The 18,903-nt window shown below is 36.7% G+C and overlaps 1 protein-coding gene across 1 annotated transcript; it reads right to left on the reverse strand.

Annotated features, from left to right (window-relative positions):
* Nucleotides 1-263: 263 nt before the first annotated feature.
* Pi15 (peptidase inhibitor 15) lies at nucleotides 264-18,632 on the reverse strand. Its single transcript, XM_038348284.1, has 5 exons — nucleotides 18,360-18,632; nucleotides 4,509-4,627; nucleotides 3,487-3,619; nucleotides 3,257-3,372; nucleotides 264-399 (listed from the first exon to the last, which is right to left on the reverse strand). Exons 1-5 carry the CDS (start codon nucleotides 18,630-18,632, stop codon nucleotides 264-266), a joined length of 777 nt encoding a protein of 258 aa, XP_038204212.1.
* Between the last annotated feature and the right edge of the window lie 271 nt (nucleotides 18,633-18,903).

Here is an 18,903-nt window from a genome sequence, read left to right on the forward strand (position 1 = left end):
ATGCCATCACTACATATACAGTCATTTAATTTAAATTTAAGGTCAGAAAAATAGAAATTGATGTTTTGCTTGTATCCAAAACTTAACACCTTAGACAAACACTAGACAACTGACCACTAAAATGAGAATAGGGTTATAATAAAATATGTATAATATGTTCAAACTTCAGCATATATATATATATATGCTTATATATATATATATATATATATGCTTATGAGTTCAAAAGCCAATACATCTCCCAGAGGAATAAAAGGATAAGCTTATTTAAACCAGTACAAGTAGTTTGACGTTACTCCTGGAAAGCACAGATTGTCGGTACAGGCTCCCCCATAACTCGGAGGACACGATGAACATGGCACGCCTACTTTGTATGGTGCTTCTCCAATCCAGTTACCCCTTGGAAGAAAATGGGAAGACGACATTAGTGCTGCTCACTCACCGCAGTGTCAACCAGTGTCACATGACTTCGACACACATTCTCACACACTCCTGACATGTGAGAAGCACATTTTATAAGGCCCTGAAAATTACATTCGTGTTTCAAAAATTTTCAAAGCACATTATTCCGTAGTTCTTGCTTTTAAAATGCTTTCTATCTGAATAAATGAAGAGACTCTTAACTGACAGGTAAGTAATAAAGTCCTATTTACAATTTCTGGTGATATTATAAGTCATGGACACTAGGCCGAATCCACCCACTACATTTGTCTTCTACTCTAGCAGCATTCTAGGGCACAAGGTCAGGCCTCGGTTACATTTATTACATGAGAGAAGAATTTAAAAAATGGTTACAATGCTCTTAAGATTTATTTTAAAATTTAGGAAAATTTAAGATTCTAATCTTTGTAAAACCAGGAGCCAACTATTCTCATAAGAGAGTAATGGCTCATAGGCACAAAAGTGATTCTCAAATCTTTTTCCACATAAAAAAAGCAAACCTGTCAGTTTTTAGTTGATGCTCTTTGATCTTGGTTTGAGTACATACAACCACTTGATTGGTCCTTCTCACTATGATGACACAATGATGGCAATAATAAAGCTAATTCTCTATGCAGAATATCTGAGCAAGGCTATTGCTCCTGGGCTTTTGTTCTTTACATTGTAATAAAGGATGACAATAACTTATTTTCATTATCAGGTTACTAATACAGGACAGCAGAACGAAGGAAATTAAATGAAGAGGAAGTTTGGCTCTCAACGCTAAAACCAGGGTTGAGCACAACAGATCTTAGCCTGTACTTAACCTAAACCAGACCTGGAGTGACTGTGAAGCACACATGCAGGATATAAAATTAGAAAACTACCCAGCTGCGAAATTAGACCATTTCCAACATATGAAGGTATGCACATTAAAAATTCGCTAATTAACTGTTCATATCACAAACTTAAATGGAAGTTTAGGATTCCTCACTTCCACTTAATGGAGTCTACTGTTTGCCTGAAGGATAGAATTCCTCTCCTCGAGGATCATTTTGATGACATCATATGCCTATCTAGAAGCACTCCAAGCCTCTCCTCCTCTCATGTGACTCATATGTTCTCATATTCTCTTGAATCTTCCCACCCTGTAATAAAAATCTTTCTCTCATTATCTATTTACTCAAAGGTATATGAGAACAGTATATGGAACGAGCCTGTTATATAATTTTACATTTTCTACTTATTTTTGAAATATTTATTATTTTTTAAATATTTAAACTCTTAAGCATGTGTGTTGAAAACAAAACCCAGAACTGAAAGCTTATTATGTGTAATATTATCATATGTTACAAATATCTAAAAAAACACATACTTATTATTGAATAGAGGATAATAATGTTCAATAGTAAGTCAGTCAATTCATACATCATTCATTCTTTCATTTTTTGTTCAATCCATCAATTTAAATATTATCTCTCCTTCTCTATTTTTATTTCTTTCTCATTTTTCCATTGAAAGTGTTAGCCTGTAGAAAACTTCAACTAGAAAAATAATATTCACCTCCCAGACAAGATTTTAAGTCTTAATTACCTATGATTTTTATTAAGACTATAAAATATTAGTGTTTTTATTAAGACTATAATACATTGATTGTATAATACATTCATGTTCTTAAAGACTATCATACATTAATGTTAGTGCTATAATATATTAATGTTAGTGTAATGCCTTATATTTGGGGCTGATAAATCAATCAATATTATTATGATATTTCAGTATTTGGGTGAAATAGAGGAGCTAAATGAATTTTGAAAATATGTCTTTGATTATCTCTTTAAAACCTGGCCAATTTCTCACAGGGAGAAAGGATAAATGCTTAATAGAGGATACCAAGCAAATATGGTTAAAATAGCAAACAAATGCAAGGTTTAAATATCTTTTGAAAGATATTTTTCAGACTCCTCATTGCAATAATTCTGAAGGAAAATCATAAATTTAAAAAAAAACAGAATTGGCCCAAGCCCACCACTATATCAATGAATCTTATGGTTACTTATGATATGCTGTTCCCCTTTTTCCATGTGTTGGAAAAGCTGGAGAAAATCTTTGTCTAAGACTCACTTTGGAAGGCACCACAAGTATCATAAATCCCTTCCATATTTGACACTTATTCCAAATGGGAAGAGAACTGTATAAATATGGGAACAATTTCTCATACTCAGAGTTACAGCTATCAAGAAGGCCTTTTATTGTTAGTAAATGTTTATCGATCTTTTTAAGGAATATTCAAAAATATAACTAGATTTTGTAATCTTCGACAAGTTAGTATTTTATTTATGTAGGCTATAAAATTATGATACTGAATAAATTTTAATCTCAAAGAATGAGAGAAGTAGGAAAAATTCTTTTCCAATATGTTTCTTTCCTCGTGAAATAGGTAAGCCAACATTCTGGTACTGATAATTCAGAATATTGTCCTGATAACATCTCTAGAGGATGCTTTCTGATACCTGATACAGGTGTCAATGACTATGAAATACAGTCTTATACTTAATGTGGCAGAGCAGTGATGGCAAGAAGAACTTAGTGAGTTCAAGTGTCTTAATGTGTAAACCTTATAATTTTAACTCATAACCCTTGTCCCTGTGAAAAGAAACCTTTTACTCTGTCATTTCTCAGATTCGTGAGGATGATCATGAGGCTGGGGATGAATCATGGGTGAAGGTGAAGAAGTACTGAAGAATATATTTACTTCTGTATCAAAAATATCCCCATCTGGCTGCTGATATCTAACATTCAGGCTACAGGAAGTGGAACTCAACTTGGTACTTACTTTGGAGCATAGTTGCAGACCAAGTACACTGCCCGTCGCCACACAGATCCCCAGACATTCATGTTTTGGCAAGTATGAATGGCACATCCTATTCGATTAGAAGTGGCCCAGACCATCTGTAAAAACAAATCAATATTTTCCAAAATTGCTTAAAAATTCAACAGTCATCAAAATAAGAAAAGCATTTTTAAGATAAGAATAAAAAAAAAAAAAACAGCAGCTGAAATGACCTGTGTATAATGTGTGCACATGGGACCAAAACATCGCATAGGACACCGAGGGTTGCAATCCTGGGGGTACGGAAAGGCATAATCTTTTACTTCATCATACCATGGTTTGACCAGCTGGAGAATAGAGCGATATCTAGATGTCAAGAGAAAAGAGCAAAAAAGAACTCAGTGAGCAGGAAGCTATTTAGTGAACTTGTCTTACACCATAAAAGTTTTATAATATTGTTCATTATAACAAGCTCATCTCTACTTCTGAAAATTACTATCCACTTTCTGATAGAGCCCTTCATTTCTCCTGAATGAGAAAAGCATGAAAATGCCCAATGAACTTTCATTCATCCAAGTACACACTAGGCCATTCCAAAAGAGAAGAACACAAATTATTCAGGAAGCATCGAAGTCTTATTTAATGCATGCAAAAACTTCTCTATTAGAATTTTATTAATAATTTAGATTTATTAGACATATGGAAATAAGTAAAATGCTTTAACTCTAATGAAAGTGTTCATAAGAATGGCATTATAGAATGTTGGTCATAATATTCTACAGTAGAAGGAAACATTCTGTCAGCAAGAATTTTCTCATTGTTGTACATACATACATGTCTGTGTGCACACTTATGTAAATACAAATTTTTCTCTAATCAATTTATTAATTAATTGTTTATATGCAATTATACACAATGATGGGAATATAAACATCTGCAAAATCATGGAGTTTTTTGTGTGAATGGGATTGTAGGACAGGACACATCATGAACAATCCTTTCTAGAATTCAGCAGAGTCAATGACAAAAGACAGATGGAGGTAGCATGTTCCAAAGCAGGAGAGAAATATGATATTATTAGGCCTCATCAACTAGTTGTATAGCTTTTTAAAATCAAGTTATTCATAAGCCAAACATCACTTCCTGACTCACAGAAATCAGTTGAAAATTGCTCATAATACTTAAAATTGATACCTTTATCATCTGAAGAGTCTATAAATAATGAAGTATAATCATGTGAATAATTGTTTTTTACCTTCCAGTTCGGACAGATAGATTTTGACCCAAAAATCTCAACAAATAAGAAGGTCCATGGTCCCAAATGCAAGTGGCTGCCCAGGCCTCAGCAGATTTTGCAAGATTTTCATCCCAGACCTGTGGAAGTTAAGTAATCCTTCAGTTTTGCTGAATTTGTTTTAATAAACAAAAAGAAAGGAAAGAAACAATGCTCCTGTTTTCAGGAGTTCTTTCAGTTAAGGGTTCTGTGATTATTGTAGCTAAAACAAAGTATTAATTATGAACTAAACATAACTATAATAAAATAACTTCAAAGTTCTACAAAGGGGGCTATGTAGATAAATTTCATTATATTTTAATCAAATTAAAAAATAAAAGAGGAAATTAGTGGATATATATATATATATATATTCACATAAAGTAGGTTATTGTTATTTGAAAATGCATGCCAAAATTTGCATGACCCTTTGATTTCATAAATGTACATATTAGTCACTATGCAGACTGCATTCCCATCTCAATAACTGCATAGAGATGTCAAGCAAGCCAGCATTGTAGGTGTGTCAACAATAAATTACCTCTGTAAAGATAGTCAATCAACTTTCTATTAAAGTATGAAGCCACAAATATCAGTACTTCTACACAAAAGTCATCTTCCATAAATTGGTATAGAATGTTAAACTAATAAATTTAATGTAAAACTATTTTACCTTAGTACTTAAATAAACATTACAAAGGTATGTTTTTCAGCTTTAATAGATTTATCAAACATTTGTTTATGCATAAAAAATTAGTAAAATATAGATTTCTGAACTATTGACTGTAGTTTATTGAAATATAAAACTACACAATCAATTCACTAAAAGGTGATATCATCAATCAACTGCATCTCTTGAAATATTAATCACAGTTATTTGAAAAACTACATGTAAACATATATTAACATGTACTATTCTTCAGTTTTAAAAAATATTTTATTACAATCAACTATATGAATCAAATATATAAATCACAGCATGGTACATATAGCACTGATATGAAACACAGTGATCTTGTGTTTATGCTTATTTATGCTACTGAGATCAATGACTGGGGGCTGTTATTCATCATCTATCTATCAGTTAACTCAGTCACAAAACTATAACACTGGAGGTGATTCCATCTTCAGATCCACAGTCTCATGATTTGGATATACATGAGTAGTCCCGGAAGCAGTGCCAAAATGAACTATATGGTACTGGCCAGTGACTGACCAGCACTACTGAGAATATACACTCTACACAAAACAATTCAAAATATTCAACAAATGTCTTTCCTTCATTAAGTGTGTGTGTGTGTGTGTGTGTGTGTGTGTGGTACAGTGCTGGTATACATGTTGTGCATGTATTTTCATGTTTATGTAGAGAGTGGACATGCTCATGTAGAGGACAGAGGTTGACACCCATTGTCTTCCTTAGTCACTCTCTGCCTTTTGATTTGTTTCTTTGTTTACACAAGTTATCTCTGGAACTAGAGCTGGTCCATTTGGCAAAAGTGAATGGCTAGCAAGTCCCACAGATCCTCCTGTGCCCACCTTCAGAGCTCTGAAATTTCAAGCCCATGTAAATGCACCTGACCTTTTTCTGTGGGTTCTGGGAAATGAGCTAAGGTTAGTCTCCGTGCCTGCAAACCATCAATCCCCAGGGTTATTTTCACTCTCTGAACTTGGGGCTAACAAGTTAGCATTGAGTTGATCATAAATAGGGTAGATAAGCTTTGAATTAAATATTTAAAAAGGGTTATTCTGTTTATTAATAAATTAAGAGATAGCTTGAGCTAAACAAGTATCTTGAGTGTAAATCACATGCAGCTGAAACACTTAGCCTAAGACAAGAAAACAGAATTCAAACTGATGTCAACTGAGTATCTGGCAGCGCTATGACCCTGAACGATAAGAGGAAAATGAAAAGAATGCAGGATCCTCTTCAAGTTGGGAGATCCTTTGAGCCTGACCCAGAGATATAAAATTGAGACAAGATGGTGCTTCATGGGAGAGAATTGGGAGAAATTTCTTGTCTTATATAAGTCATAAGAATTGATAATATTAATACAATACAAATAAAAGGCTGTCATACCATGCGACCTGTTGGGAAATATTCAGTGTACTAATAAACAAACATGGGACACCATGGCACCTGTGACTGTGTATTTGTGTCCGGCCAGTACTACTGGCTAAAAGAAACCATGATCATTGGAATGTAACTCTATAGAACTGTAGACTTGTTTGGAAATATTTGTTTTTAATTCCAAACTATGAAGTATGGAAGTGCGCAAAAGGACAAATATCTTAAGTATGTGGAAAGGGTTATCAAATCAGGCAAAACACTGAAAGAAAAAATAAATTATTAAATCTAAAAATAGAGTTTAACCATTTAATTTTCAAGAGGTGGATATTAAATAAATATGTGTTTTCAAAAATATTCTACATTCATGAAATAAATCCCTTCCTAAAAAACAATAAATTGAAGCTAAAATTAAGGAAGAAATAAGAATAATAATTTAAAACACCATAATCAACCTTGGAAAAACTATTGTGTATAGTGCAATTCTGTTTAAAGACAACATACTAGAAATAACAATATCCCATTGAAATTTTAGAGATAGATTTATGATTAGGATATGGATAAGGACACTATCATAGAAACAAAATGGCAGACAACATGGAATATTCTAAGACATTTATTTTTTGGATATTTATATGGGCATCTCTTACATATTTGGATTGTTTTTTGTCATTTTACCGTTTTACACAGAAAATGTTTTTGTTTTTGTTTTTAATGACCAGGGTGATCTGATCCTTTGTGTTAGATTGGGGAGAGGGTGCTGACTTGCAGAAACCATAGACAAATTAAGTGATGTTAAAATTATTCCTCTGGAAGTCAGCCAAAGGCATCAACAGAATTCATGGGCATTCACAAACTCATTTCTGTTTTAAAATTGGTGAACTTGCTTTTATTAGAAAGGAATGTTTGTGAAATACCATTGAAGGAAACTGAGATGAAGATATAAGAATCATTGTTAAACTATGCAGAAGGCTAGCGATGAGCCTTGGATAGGCTGGGGAAGACACAGGTAAGATCAGAGGTAAAGATGGGCCCTCAAAGTGGAGATTCAAATTATTCATTAGATGAATTAAACAATATTTCAAGGATGATACCTCAAAAGAGCAGAATGAGTCAGATAAAAGAAATAAATTGAGGCAGCATGTAGCCTTCTATAGCCTCAAAAACACCAAGACCTCCCATTGTATACAGAACTCTCTAGGGAAAGATTAAGACAATGGGAAATGGTGGGTCCTGTCTTGTGGAGATTGCTTTTTTTCTTGAGCAAGATTTCATTATGCAGCTTAGTACCATCCTACCAGCATCTCCTGTGAGCTGGAATTACAGGTGTGCCCTACCACAAGAGGATTTGTGGAGATGCCTTGATCAACAGCAAGATGTACTTCTTTAGGGGCTGGGAGCTTGGATATTGCCAGCATTCATGATATGCTTTTATTATTCCTATTATGTGAATTTGAATTGTTTCCTTTTTTCTTCATGTCCATGGGTGGTGGCAAATAAAAATGATTCTCAACAGTCTTTAACTCAAACTGCAAGCAAGAAAAATTTCAGATTATACACATTATATAAAGAAGTCCTGTTTCTGAAAATGTGAATGGTAAAAGTTTGCTTCTTTTAGTAAATGAAACACATTTCCAAGTAAGGATAATTCTGTGTTACAGACATTTCCTGCTGATAATATTAGGAATTAAATGAGAATTGGAATTGTGTGTTAATGTTAGAAATTATCCCTGGAAAAACCTCTTTGTTTTAATCTATTAGTCCCTTGATTAGGTGTGGAGATTTGATCCACATACTATAACCTTAACTGAGTCTCAAGTTCTGCATTATAAGCTTTTATTGTTGTTAAAGCATTTTTTAGAGTTTTCACTAAAGTAATATTTCTAGAATATTCTTGGGATTTTGGAGAAGGGATATGTAGCATTCCTTAGACCTTTTGAGACATAGTCCTAGATTAGAGACATTGGATGTGCATACTTGTAGTACCAACTTTATTGTATTAACTTTATTCACCAGGATGGCTTTATTAAGCAAGACTTCAGATATAACATTTCAGAAAAATATCATTCCAAAATCCCAAAATTATAAGGATAAGAAACTAAAAATTGTGGCAACCCCTTTCCATCAAGCCTGAATTTAAAACAGATATATGATCTTTATTCAACTCGGTATATGAAAATGTGAATCAACATAATGTGTATATGAAATCTGTCAATCATCCAAAGATTGGTACCATTATCATAAGGCAATTCACCTATATTATTTTCCAAGTATAGAGAGCACAAAACAACTTTATTTCATGTTGGAAATCATTTCTTATACTCTCTGATATTCTCAGGGGAAGTGGATGTAGGAAAATTTGCTATCCAATGAGCCCAAGAGCAGGAAAGATGAATAGACAAAAAGTAGCATTAATATACTGCGCTGCACTGTAGTGTGCTGTAGTGCATTGCTGTTTGAAGCATGTTTGCTGTCTATCAGAGCATTTGGATAAATTGTTAAAAGAAGAGATTTATGCTCTCTAAACTCTGAATTTCCATCTCTAAGTGAAGAAATCCGGCCTTATCTCTCAAGAGTGTGATGAGAGTTAAGTTTGACACAGAGACTGAAGGATATTTATCACATCTAGGACTAGAGTTCACTAAATAATATGAGTTACTATTGTTTAATTTAAATTTAAAATTTAAAATTTAAAAGCTGTAGTAAGTCCAGAGGGTTGGGGAGACACCTGAAATGTGAATGTCTTTCATGGATTTATCAACCCTTAATCTTAATCTCTACTAACCAGCAGTCCAATGAAAAGAAAACAGAAAAGGCCTGAAGCCACTGAAAAATTAGCAATGTAACGATGTAGAAAGAAGGCACTTGCTCATAGGAACAGTAACATTGGGTAGAAAGAGATAACATTAGAGAACATTTTGGAAGTTGTAAGAGCATTTTCCCTCCTTGAAGCATTGTTAAACATCTGCTTTTTACTGTAAAGTTTGAAAGATATTGTTGATCATTTAGCAATGATCCTACTCTTCAGGGTGAGGGAGTGGGGTGTTATACATCACTTGTCATATGATAGTGAAGTTTAGGCTGCCAAAGTATTTTCATGAATGGTCAATTTCTTCCACTGATTAAATGTCACAATATATTAGAAATGGATTTGTTGGTTGTGAGGCTACCCCAACAAATGCAAATACCAGATCACCCACTGCCTCAGAATAACCTGTCTGGCTACCTGCTGCCCACTAAAAAAATTGGTTTCCAAAGAGACAGATTTGAGAAAATGTTCATGTTTTACTAAATCATGAAATATGAAATATTGGAAAAATACTAAATAATATCATAAACACCTTTATAGAATAACATTAAAAATAACATCCTTAAATAACATCTTTGTTTGCATTGATTGCTGTGAATTTAAAAGATTTCATAAAAAGTTAATTCTAAAATCAACGTATTGGGTATCCCACCTATTTTTGTCTAAATGGTTGTCATCTGCTTTGAGCACTATGGATGACAGCACAGGAGCACTGCCATGCCATCCCCTAAACCATTGTTTAGGATGCATTTGTGCCAAGCTTTTACTTAAATGGTTTAAGACATCAGTTTTTATCTTCCCATGTCCCTCCTCCAATATCATCCTTCAAAAGATCTCGACAATCAAATCCCTCAAGTTTATAATCACTGCATGTCCTTGAGTTCTTGTGGTACAGTTTTCAGATATAGTAAATTCATGATACCAGATAGTCAGCCTAGCAGATTTCTATATTATTTTTAGAAGCCCTTTGATTGTTTTCTCAAAAATTCTTGTCCCAAGTGAGCTGGAGTAGCTTGGCACCAACTAGGTTCTTAAAACAGATTTGGATTAGGGTGGCATTTCTTTTTTTTTAACTTCTTTTTTATTTATTTATTTTTTATTAAAAATTTCCATTTCCTCCCCTCCTACCACTTCCCTCCCCTCCCCTCCACCCACACCCTCACTCCCTCCCTCTCCAGGCCAAAGAGCAGTCAGGGTTCCCTACACTATGGGAAGTCCAAGGTCACCCCAACTCCCCCCAGGTCCAGGAAGGTGAGCATCCAAACTGACAAGGCTCCCACAGAGCCCATCCATGAAGTAGAATCAAAGCCCAGCGGTGGAATTTTCTTGTAAACATTCTTAAGTAGATTCCTATAGACAGACTCCGGTCCAGTTTCCATGACACTCCGCTACCTGCCCTCAGAGAATGCTGTTCCTCCGCTCAAAGCACATTCCCCATCCCACATTTTCTCTGTGGAAAAATGTGCCTATGCACTTTCTCACATTTAATCTGCTTTCCAACTTTCATAGCCATGAAACTTTCATCACCAGACAACAGTCCCCTGTCACTCCTTGGCCCCTTAAAATTTGTTGTCTTTTGTGTTCTCTGACTCAGAGTAACACAGTTGTCCCCCTCAAAGACAGAGACGGGTCTTGACTGCTCCGTCCTGTAAATATCTCTCCGCAACTTCATATGAATCACCCTTTCTGACCCTATTTCCAAATATTTCACAGCCCCAGCTTGCCCCGTTGCCTCAAACAGACTTCAGGTTTCAATTATCTCTCACCGAGCCTGTCATGACAGACTGACTGGGCATCCTGTCTCCACCACTGCCTTTTCCCACTCCTCCTTTACCCCACGGCCAGAATGACCTTTCTAAAATTCAAAGACAATCATGCAATTTCCCAGATAAGGCCTTTAATACTTCCCCTGATCTTATTTTTTTTTAACCTACTACCTCCCCTCCTCCCACTCCTTTCACCCCCTCCCCTACCCCGCATCTACTCCTAAGGGAGGGTAAGGCTTCCTACGGGGAAGTCAGCAAAGTCTAAGGCATTGCTTTGAGGCGGGACCAAGGCCCTCCCCATTATATCTAGGCCCTCCAAAGAGAATGGGTTCCCAAAAGCCAATACAAGCAGTAGGGACAAATTCTGGTCTCACTGACCATGGTCCCACAGTCTGACCCAGACATACAGATGTCACCCCATTCAGATGGCTTTGTTTGGTCCTATGCTGGTTCTCCTGCTGTCCCATCAGAGTTGGTGAGCTCCCGTTAACTCAGGTCAGCTGTTTCACTGGGTACCCTCATTATGATCTTGACCCCCTTGCTCATATTATCACTCCTCTCTCTTTTCAACTGGACTTTAAAAGCACATCCCAGTGTTCTGCTATGGATTTCTGCATCTGCTTCCATCAGCTGCTGGATGAAGGTTCTATGATGGCATTTAAGATAGCCATCAAGTCATCTATATGACTACAGGGCAAGGCCAGTTCAGGCACCCTCTCCACAACTGCTTAGGGTCTTAGCTGGGGTCATCCTTGTTGTAAGCATAACTAACAGAATGCAAGAGATGGAAGAGAGAATCTCAGGTGACAGAAGAAATAGATTCATTGGTCAAAGAAAATGTTAAATCTCTTGCTCTTATAACAAAGTCAATCAGGTTTTTTAGTGTCTCCAGACTTCAATATTGTAATACTCAATTCTTTTAAACATTACATCTGAGTTATATAATTATACCACCCTATATCTTATAGAACACTCTAGTGACCACACAGCCCCCCCTCTCCTTAATTATTTATTTATTTATTTATTTGGTATAGTAGATTTTAGTCTAATATTTAGCCACATCACTTTTGGAAGCTGGCACTTCTCTGCCACCTCAGTCCATACATGGGATAGGACTCCTGTACTTTTAGAGTGGTCAGTAGTTCCCCTCTTTGACATGTCGCACACTGCCTTCTCCACTTCCTTGATAGATATACTGCTTCTGTCTGTGCCTCATTGCTCCCCACTCCAGGAGAATTCCTAAAGTGGAAGGAGAGACTTAAATGACCTGCCCGCCACCCGCTCATAGTCATAAACTCTAACCAGGAAAGCTACTTGTTTTTAACTGTGGATTGTGGGACAAGATGGGACACTATATCCTATAAAGCACTCAGAAGAAACACGCAAACTAACTCTTTTACTTCCTAGTTTGTAGCCAAATATCACTTGCACTGAGATTTCTGCACTGAGTGCTGGGAATGATAGCCACCCGCTGGGTCGCCCATTGGTTACTCACAGGTATGCTTTCTGCTCACTAATGATATGGTTCAGAATCATGCAATGTTAATATTTTTAACATGTCCACTTTTTATAATCTCTAAGGAGAAAATGTTTTTGCCTTCAGAAGTGGAAAAGAGAAATAAAAGGACATAAACTCCAAGGTAGGACTACCTTCTTTGGTGTTCAAGTAACCTGCAGCAGACTGTGTCTGGGAAGAAAGCACATACAAAACATTTCTGGTCTCTGCTAGAAGACCAGACACCCTAGTCTCTATCCAGGAGAGCAAAAATACCGAGCCCTGAGTGTGCTGGCAAGGGCCTTCCTGTCCGTCAACATGCTTAGCCCACTACTTCCTGGCAGTGGTTTTGACAGGCCTTCTAGAAGCCATAAGAGCACTCATTGAAGAGCATTAGATTAGACACAGCAAATTTCATGTATTCCTAATAAAATCAATTGAGTTATACTCTCCAAACAAGAAGAAATGTGCTGCCTGGACTATAGCATTGCTTCATTAACAAAAAAAGGGCAAGGATAGACATCAAAACTGTTGGAGAAAGGATCATATCATATCATTTCAGCCTAAGTTAGTACTCACTGCCTAGCCCTGGTTAGCCTTGAACTCAGCAATTTTCCTGCCTCAGATCTGACACCATAATGTTTAGTCAACTACAGAAGAAAGGAAACAAAGGTGGATTGAATTATCCACATTCTCTTCCACATAAAGCCTAGATAAATTAAATTAGCATTTTTCTTTATTCCCAAGTCACAGATTATCATTCTAGGCCAACAATGTGTTGGCCTTTACTAAAGTTGGATTAATTGCCTCATTCATTCACTGAATCATGCTGTTACTTTACTACCTACTTCTATTTGGTAATAGATATGTTTCCTTTCCCCAGAAGAACACAAGAAACCTTTTATATTTAGCTCAAAAACTCAGATTTGCCGGCAGCAAATAAACATAAGTCATGATAACAAAGTGGTTTGGACTTCCTAAGATATGCTATCTTCTTTCCCAGCCCATTTCTAGCACAGCTACCGTGTTGTCGGTAACCTGTGTTTCTCTGAATATCCCTACCATGTGTGCTGCAGTTCAATTACGTCCTTCTGCTTCTCACCGTGTATAGAGTAACCGCGCTGTTCTTTACTCTTATCTAAAAACAAGTACTTCTCCTCAGCAGTCACCACCTCCTATGTGTGCTGTGACTTCCTCATATAGAAGAAGCCATCTTTCTAAGATGCCTTTCTGCCCTTGATATCAAATGTCACACTCTTCCTGATCCTTTTGCACCAGGCCTTTGTTGCACCTTCTTGGCATCCTGACTGGCTGGTCCCTGCTCATGGCTTGGGTCATCCATGGCTTTGCTTTCTGCCACAGCCATCACACCTCTTGCAGGGCATCAATCAGTGTCACGTTCTCCTCTTCCACAGAGGTCTTCACCATTTTCCAGCTGGAGGTTTTCAGGTCCACGCCCAACTCTTTCGCCGTGCTTGTTTCATGTTTTTTACAGCGATCTCCTACAGCAGAGCATTACGCGTGGTGCTTTTACTCCCTATTTGCTTTGTTTTTACTGTACTGCTTATACTTTAAAGATGAAGATTCCTATCTTTGGATACCTTCCTCTCATGGAGAGGTTTCAGTTGTTTTTCTAAATTAATTTACTCAATTGCTCTGAATCAGAACATCCTACAAACTGAGCTCCGTATAAGTTTTGCAAATTCATTCTTTGGGGGATAATTTTTATTCTAAGAAACTAATGTGGTTTGTGGTTCAGAGTCATGGTTTAAGCTGCCCTTATGAAGAATGAAAAGCAGCTGGTGTCCAAAGCTCCCTGGAAATTAGTCAAGCAGCTAATTGAAGAAAGGGAGCTGAGAGTGCAAAGGTTTCACTTGCACATTTTACATTCTATCTGCAGTGCTGCTTATGTAAAAAAGACTCTGTTTTTAAAAACTAAGTATTACACACAAAGTGTGTTTTATTAAAGTCACAGGAGCTATATAAACATGGTTTATAACCATTTTGTGAAAGTAAACCTTGATGCTCAAATTTCTTTTTTTCATTTTATTATACACAGTCTAAGACAATTACTTAAAGAATCTGATTTTAAGAGGTTTAAAGGATTTATAAATATTTGTTTTATTTCAAGTGTGTGATGAAATATCATGACAGGAAAATGTCAAAAGAATAATGGTATCAATATTGGTGTTGTTTATAAACATATAACAATTGGGGTTTGGTCTAAATGTAATAAATAATGGGGGGTTCACTGTCCACAAAGACTTTCAAAACTCAATAGAATTTCACCACAAGGCACCCAACCGAAGCAATGCTATTGATGGATTGACCCATAGAAAAAAAAAGGTGAACCATCATTAACTTAGCATCCTGTAGCCCTAAGATTAGAGAGTTAGCAATAAGTGCCCACATGACTGTTTGTCAAGCTTGGTTGTGATATGGACATAATATAGAAATGGAAGCAACAGAGAGCATAGCACGTCAGTAGAATGATGAAGTGCACATAGCTGTGGGTATGAAAATGTCCTTGAAGGAACTGGTATTCTAATTCAGAAGTCCTGAAAAGGGTGGAGGATGAACTAGTTAAGGAGGATGGATTAGTTAAGGCTACCTCGAATAAAGAGAAACTGGAAAAATGGCTCAGCACATTGTAGAATAAAGGAACTCCAAGGCAGTCTAGCACAGTTAGAGAGCACTAAGCCAAAGCCAAGGTTGTTTTTTTTTTTTCTGCAGCAGATACTGGAGAGGATGATTTGAGCCTGCAGCGGGTGACTCAGAGAGCAAATATTTGTTAGGTAGTGTAATAAAGATACCATGAGTTTCTGAGGTGTATGCTACAGGTTAGGAACTGATCTAACTTCCCAACTGATGCCAATTCAAATCAGTGTTGTCAGTTCTCACTGAGATCCAGGTAAGCTAAGGAGAAACTTAGCTTAAACACTGAGTCATTTGGAGTACCTGCACTAACCTCTAAGCTACCTATTAAAACATGCCTGCCACTGAATTTCACCACAAGGCACCCAACCGAAGCAATTCTATTGATGGATTGAACCATAGGATCATGAAAGTGAGGCTATTTCTAAACTTGTCAGTTTTCTCTACCTCTAGTCCTTTGCCCTGCTCTTTCTACTGTGACGTCCCTCATCTGTAAATCGGAATTCTCTTCCTCCTGTCCAAGGCCTTACTCTCAAACAATCCCAGTGAGCACCTCATCCTGCACATGAGCTTTATGGTCGTGACCTCATTACTTTCTAGCCTGCACTTGCTGATTTGTTTATCTCGTTTGTTATTTTATTACCATCCAGAGGCCAAGGAGTTTTGTTGTTTTTGTTCAAGAATGTGTGCTAGTGGCTTAGAATAGTGCCAACATTAGGTAGATGCTAAGTAAGCAATGAATATGTAGGCTTTAAACCACAGATTTTCACATGGTCCTTGTTTTGCTTTATAGAGCATAGTGTTACGGCTATGGTTTTTCATTGCATTCATTGAGCTAAATAATATTTGTTAGCATATACTATATAATTATCCACTGTGTTGGGTTATCACAAAATAAATCAGATGTAAAGATACTGATACCTGAGAAGAAAGCAATGAGAGAATGATAAACAGAACAAGAATAATTTACAATCCTTTCTGGAACTTTTCTGATAACATATTCTGGTATTCTCAGAGACATCCTTCAATGGACGTACACTGTAGTTTATGAATGAAGAGACCCCGTCCCCACCCCAGTGTCAGTCTGGACAGCAACATTCTTTGGTCACACCATCTGGGGTTAGTCATTAACATTTCCGGGTCTACATGATTTCACTTGGAAAACTGTGATCACAATCCCAACTTCAGATGGCAAATGTGGGTCATCAAATGAGGTCATCAGTGCAAACGTTAGCATGGGCTCTGGCACAAAGAGGTAATTAAATAAATGCATATGGAGTGATGTAATCCTTGATAAGAAGTTTTTTTTATTCTGCCCATGTGTTCTGCCCATGCTATTCCTGGTGACCTCTTTGACCTCAATATTATTAACGTACTGAGTTACATTATCCCGTTATTTATTGATTGCTTATTGTGTACACTTTTATTCCCATTAAGGAAAAGGAAAGATAGGGAAAGTGGGTCTTAGAGCCACTGAGTAACTTGTGTGAGTCCATAGTGAGTGATTTAGCCATGATCTAAACCAAGAAGAGCTTACTACCAAAGCTGGCCCAGTGGACATGGTCTTCATTCAAGGTTTTGTACCAATGTGATCATGGCCAGAAAGCACTCCCTGACCTTGTAGGCTAGGTACTGCTCACACAGACCTCAGTGTTTACTTCTTTCACAATCTATAGTAGCTTTTGAAACATATCTGCTCCTCTATGTCTACCTGCAGCCCTCCTGCGTGTGGGCAACTGTTTCTGCTTTAGAACTTGAATAAGTTCTCACTGAGTCCCTTTCACAGAATGTTCAAAGAAACTCATTAAAGTTGAAAGAACAACTCTGTATCTGTGAGTTCTGATCTTATTTCGCTGCCCTCACCTCATAGAGTCGTTACAACAATCATTTGTGGCAGATGCTGACTGCATTCTTATCTTAGAGAAGATGAGAGCAGAGCACACTAAGTAAAGCGCTCATGCCACCTTAAAGGCCAGGATTAGAACCTGAACAATTAGACTCCAGCATCCAAAATCTTAATCATACCCAAGATAATACCCAAGACTGATTATACCCTTTGTTAATTTAACAAATTCTAGTAAAGGTCATTTTAAATTTTAAATTAGACTACTTTCATGAACTATGATTCCCCTGGATTTGTTTGCTATGTCTATTTTTCTTGTGACATCGACACTAGCAGTTGGTCAGGTACAAACAACCTATTTAGAAAAAAGCAAATGGTTCTAGAAGCTGACACCTATTGGTGGCCTTCATTGCATTAAATGAACTCCACACTGTGATCTCGTAAAGTGAAATCCTTTAAATCATAACTTTGTATGACTTCAAAAAGCAAAAATAAAGCTTAACCAGACTCGTTCCTTTTAATACCAGCTTAATATTTTTGCTCTCTGAGTGAAATGATTTAAACATAGTCTATTTTTAAGAGCAAGCAAAGAATGTGTTCATGACAACTTGGAACTGTGTGCAAGTAAGTGTACTGGCTTCCCTCTTATCTGAAGGACTAAGTCTTAAATCACAGGGAAGCAAGAAAAGAGCCAACGTGTTCTCTTAGAATACAAATAGACTAGTGTGGGTGAGAGCTTTGTCCAAGAACTGGGAGACACACCTCGCCAGGAATAAATTAAACACATGAAACCTTCAATTTCAAGAAAGATTCTCAAGAAATGTTTGAACTGATAAATATGACTTTTAGATTCAGAAAACACAGAAAAAGATCCCCATGAAATCTGCTTGGAAAGATGACTTTGCAAATGTGGGCAGTCAGCATACCCCATTTTTTTTCTCCTTATAGAAAATGAGGCTTGTCAGGATTGTGAAACTCACAGAAGAAAAGTGTGTGTACATTCCCTCCCCTGTCTCTCTCCCATACATTAACTCATGAAAGAACACAATTTAACACTTGGGAAATATGCTGAAACATTTCCCAAGATCAAGTATGTACCCTGTACCTCTTGACATGCAGGCACTGTAGTCCATTGCAATCCTACTACCCTAAAAATTACAATTTCTCACTCAGAATTCAAGAAAGAAGAATTCCTCTTACCATATATTCCATGTTCGCTGCTGGTGGAAACACTTTGCCCCGAACTTGATTATGGTAATCAAGAATGGCGATCATGTCATTCTGCGAGATGTAGCGCTTCCGCCTGGCTTTAGGGATACCCGCAGACTGTAGTGGCGCGCTCAGGGCTGCTTCAATATCAGTGAAATTATTGGTTGGCGGGGATGAGTCAGTGGAATTGAGTAAGACGACGGTGCTTGCTTCACAGAAGAGGGACAAAAGGATCGCAAGGCTGACTGCAGAAACTGCTATCATTTTGAGGGGTGGAAAAGAGTTCACCAGGTTTGTTTTGCTTTAAAGCAAAAAAGTATAGAGTTAGGGTCTTTAGAAAAGCAAGCAAGCAAACAAACAAGAAAGAAAGAAAGAAAGAAAGAAAGAAAGAAAGAAAGAAAGAAAGAAAGAAAGAAAGAAAGAAAGAGCCATAGTTTAATGGATTTACAATGTTATCACTTGGGAGCATAGCTTGGGTTGACATTCTCCCAAAATCTAAACTAATGTCTCTTGAAAAGAAAACTACGGTAATTTC

The sequence above is a fragment of the Arvicola amphibius genome, chromosome 11 (genome assembly GCF_903992535.2).
Source record: "Arvicola amphibius chromosome 11, mArvAmp1.2, whole genome shotgun sequence".
NCBI classification, from domain to species: domain Eukaryota; kingdom Metazoa; phylum Chordata; class Mammalia; order Rodentia; family Cricetidae; genus Arvicola; species Arvicola amphibius.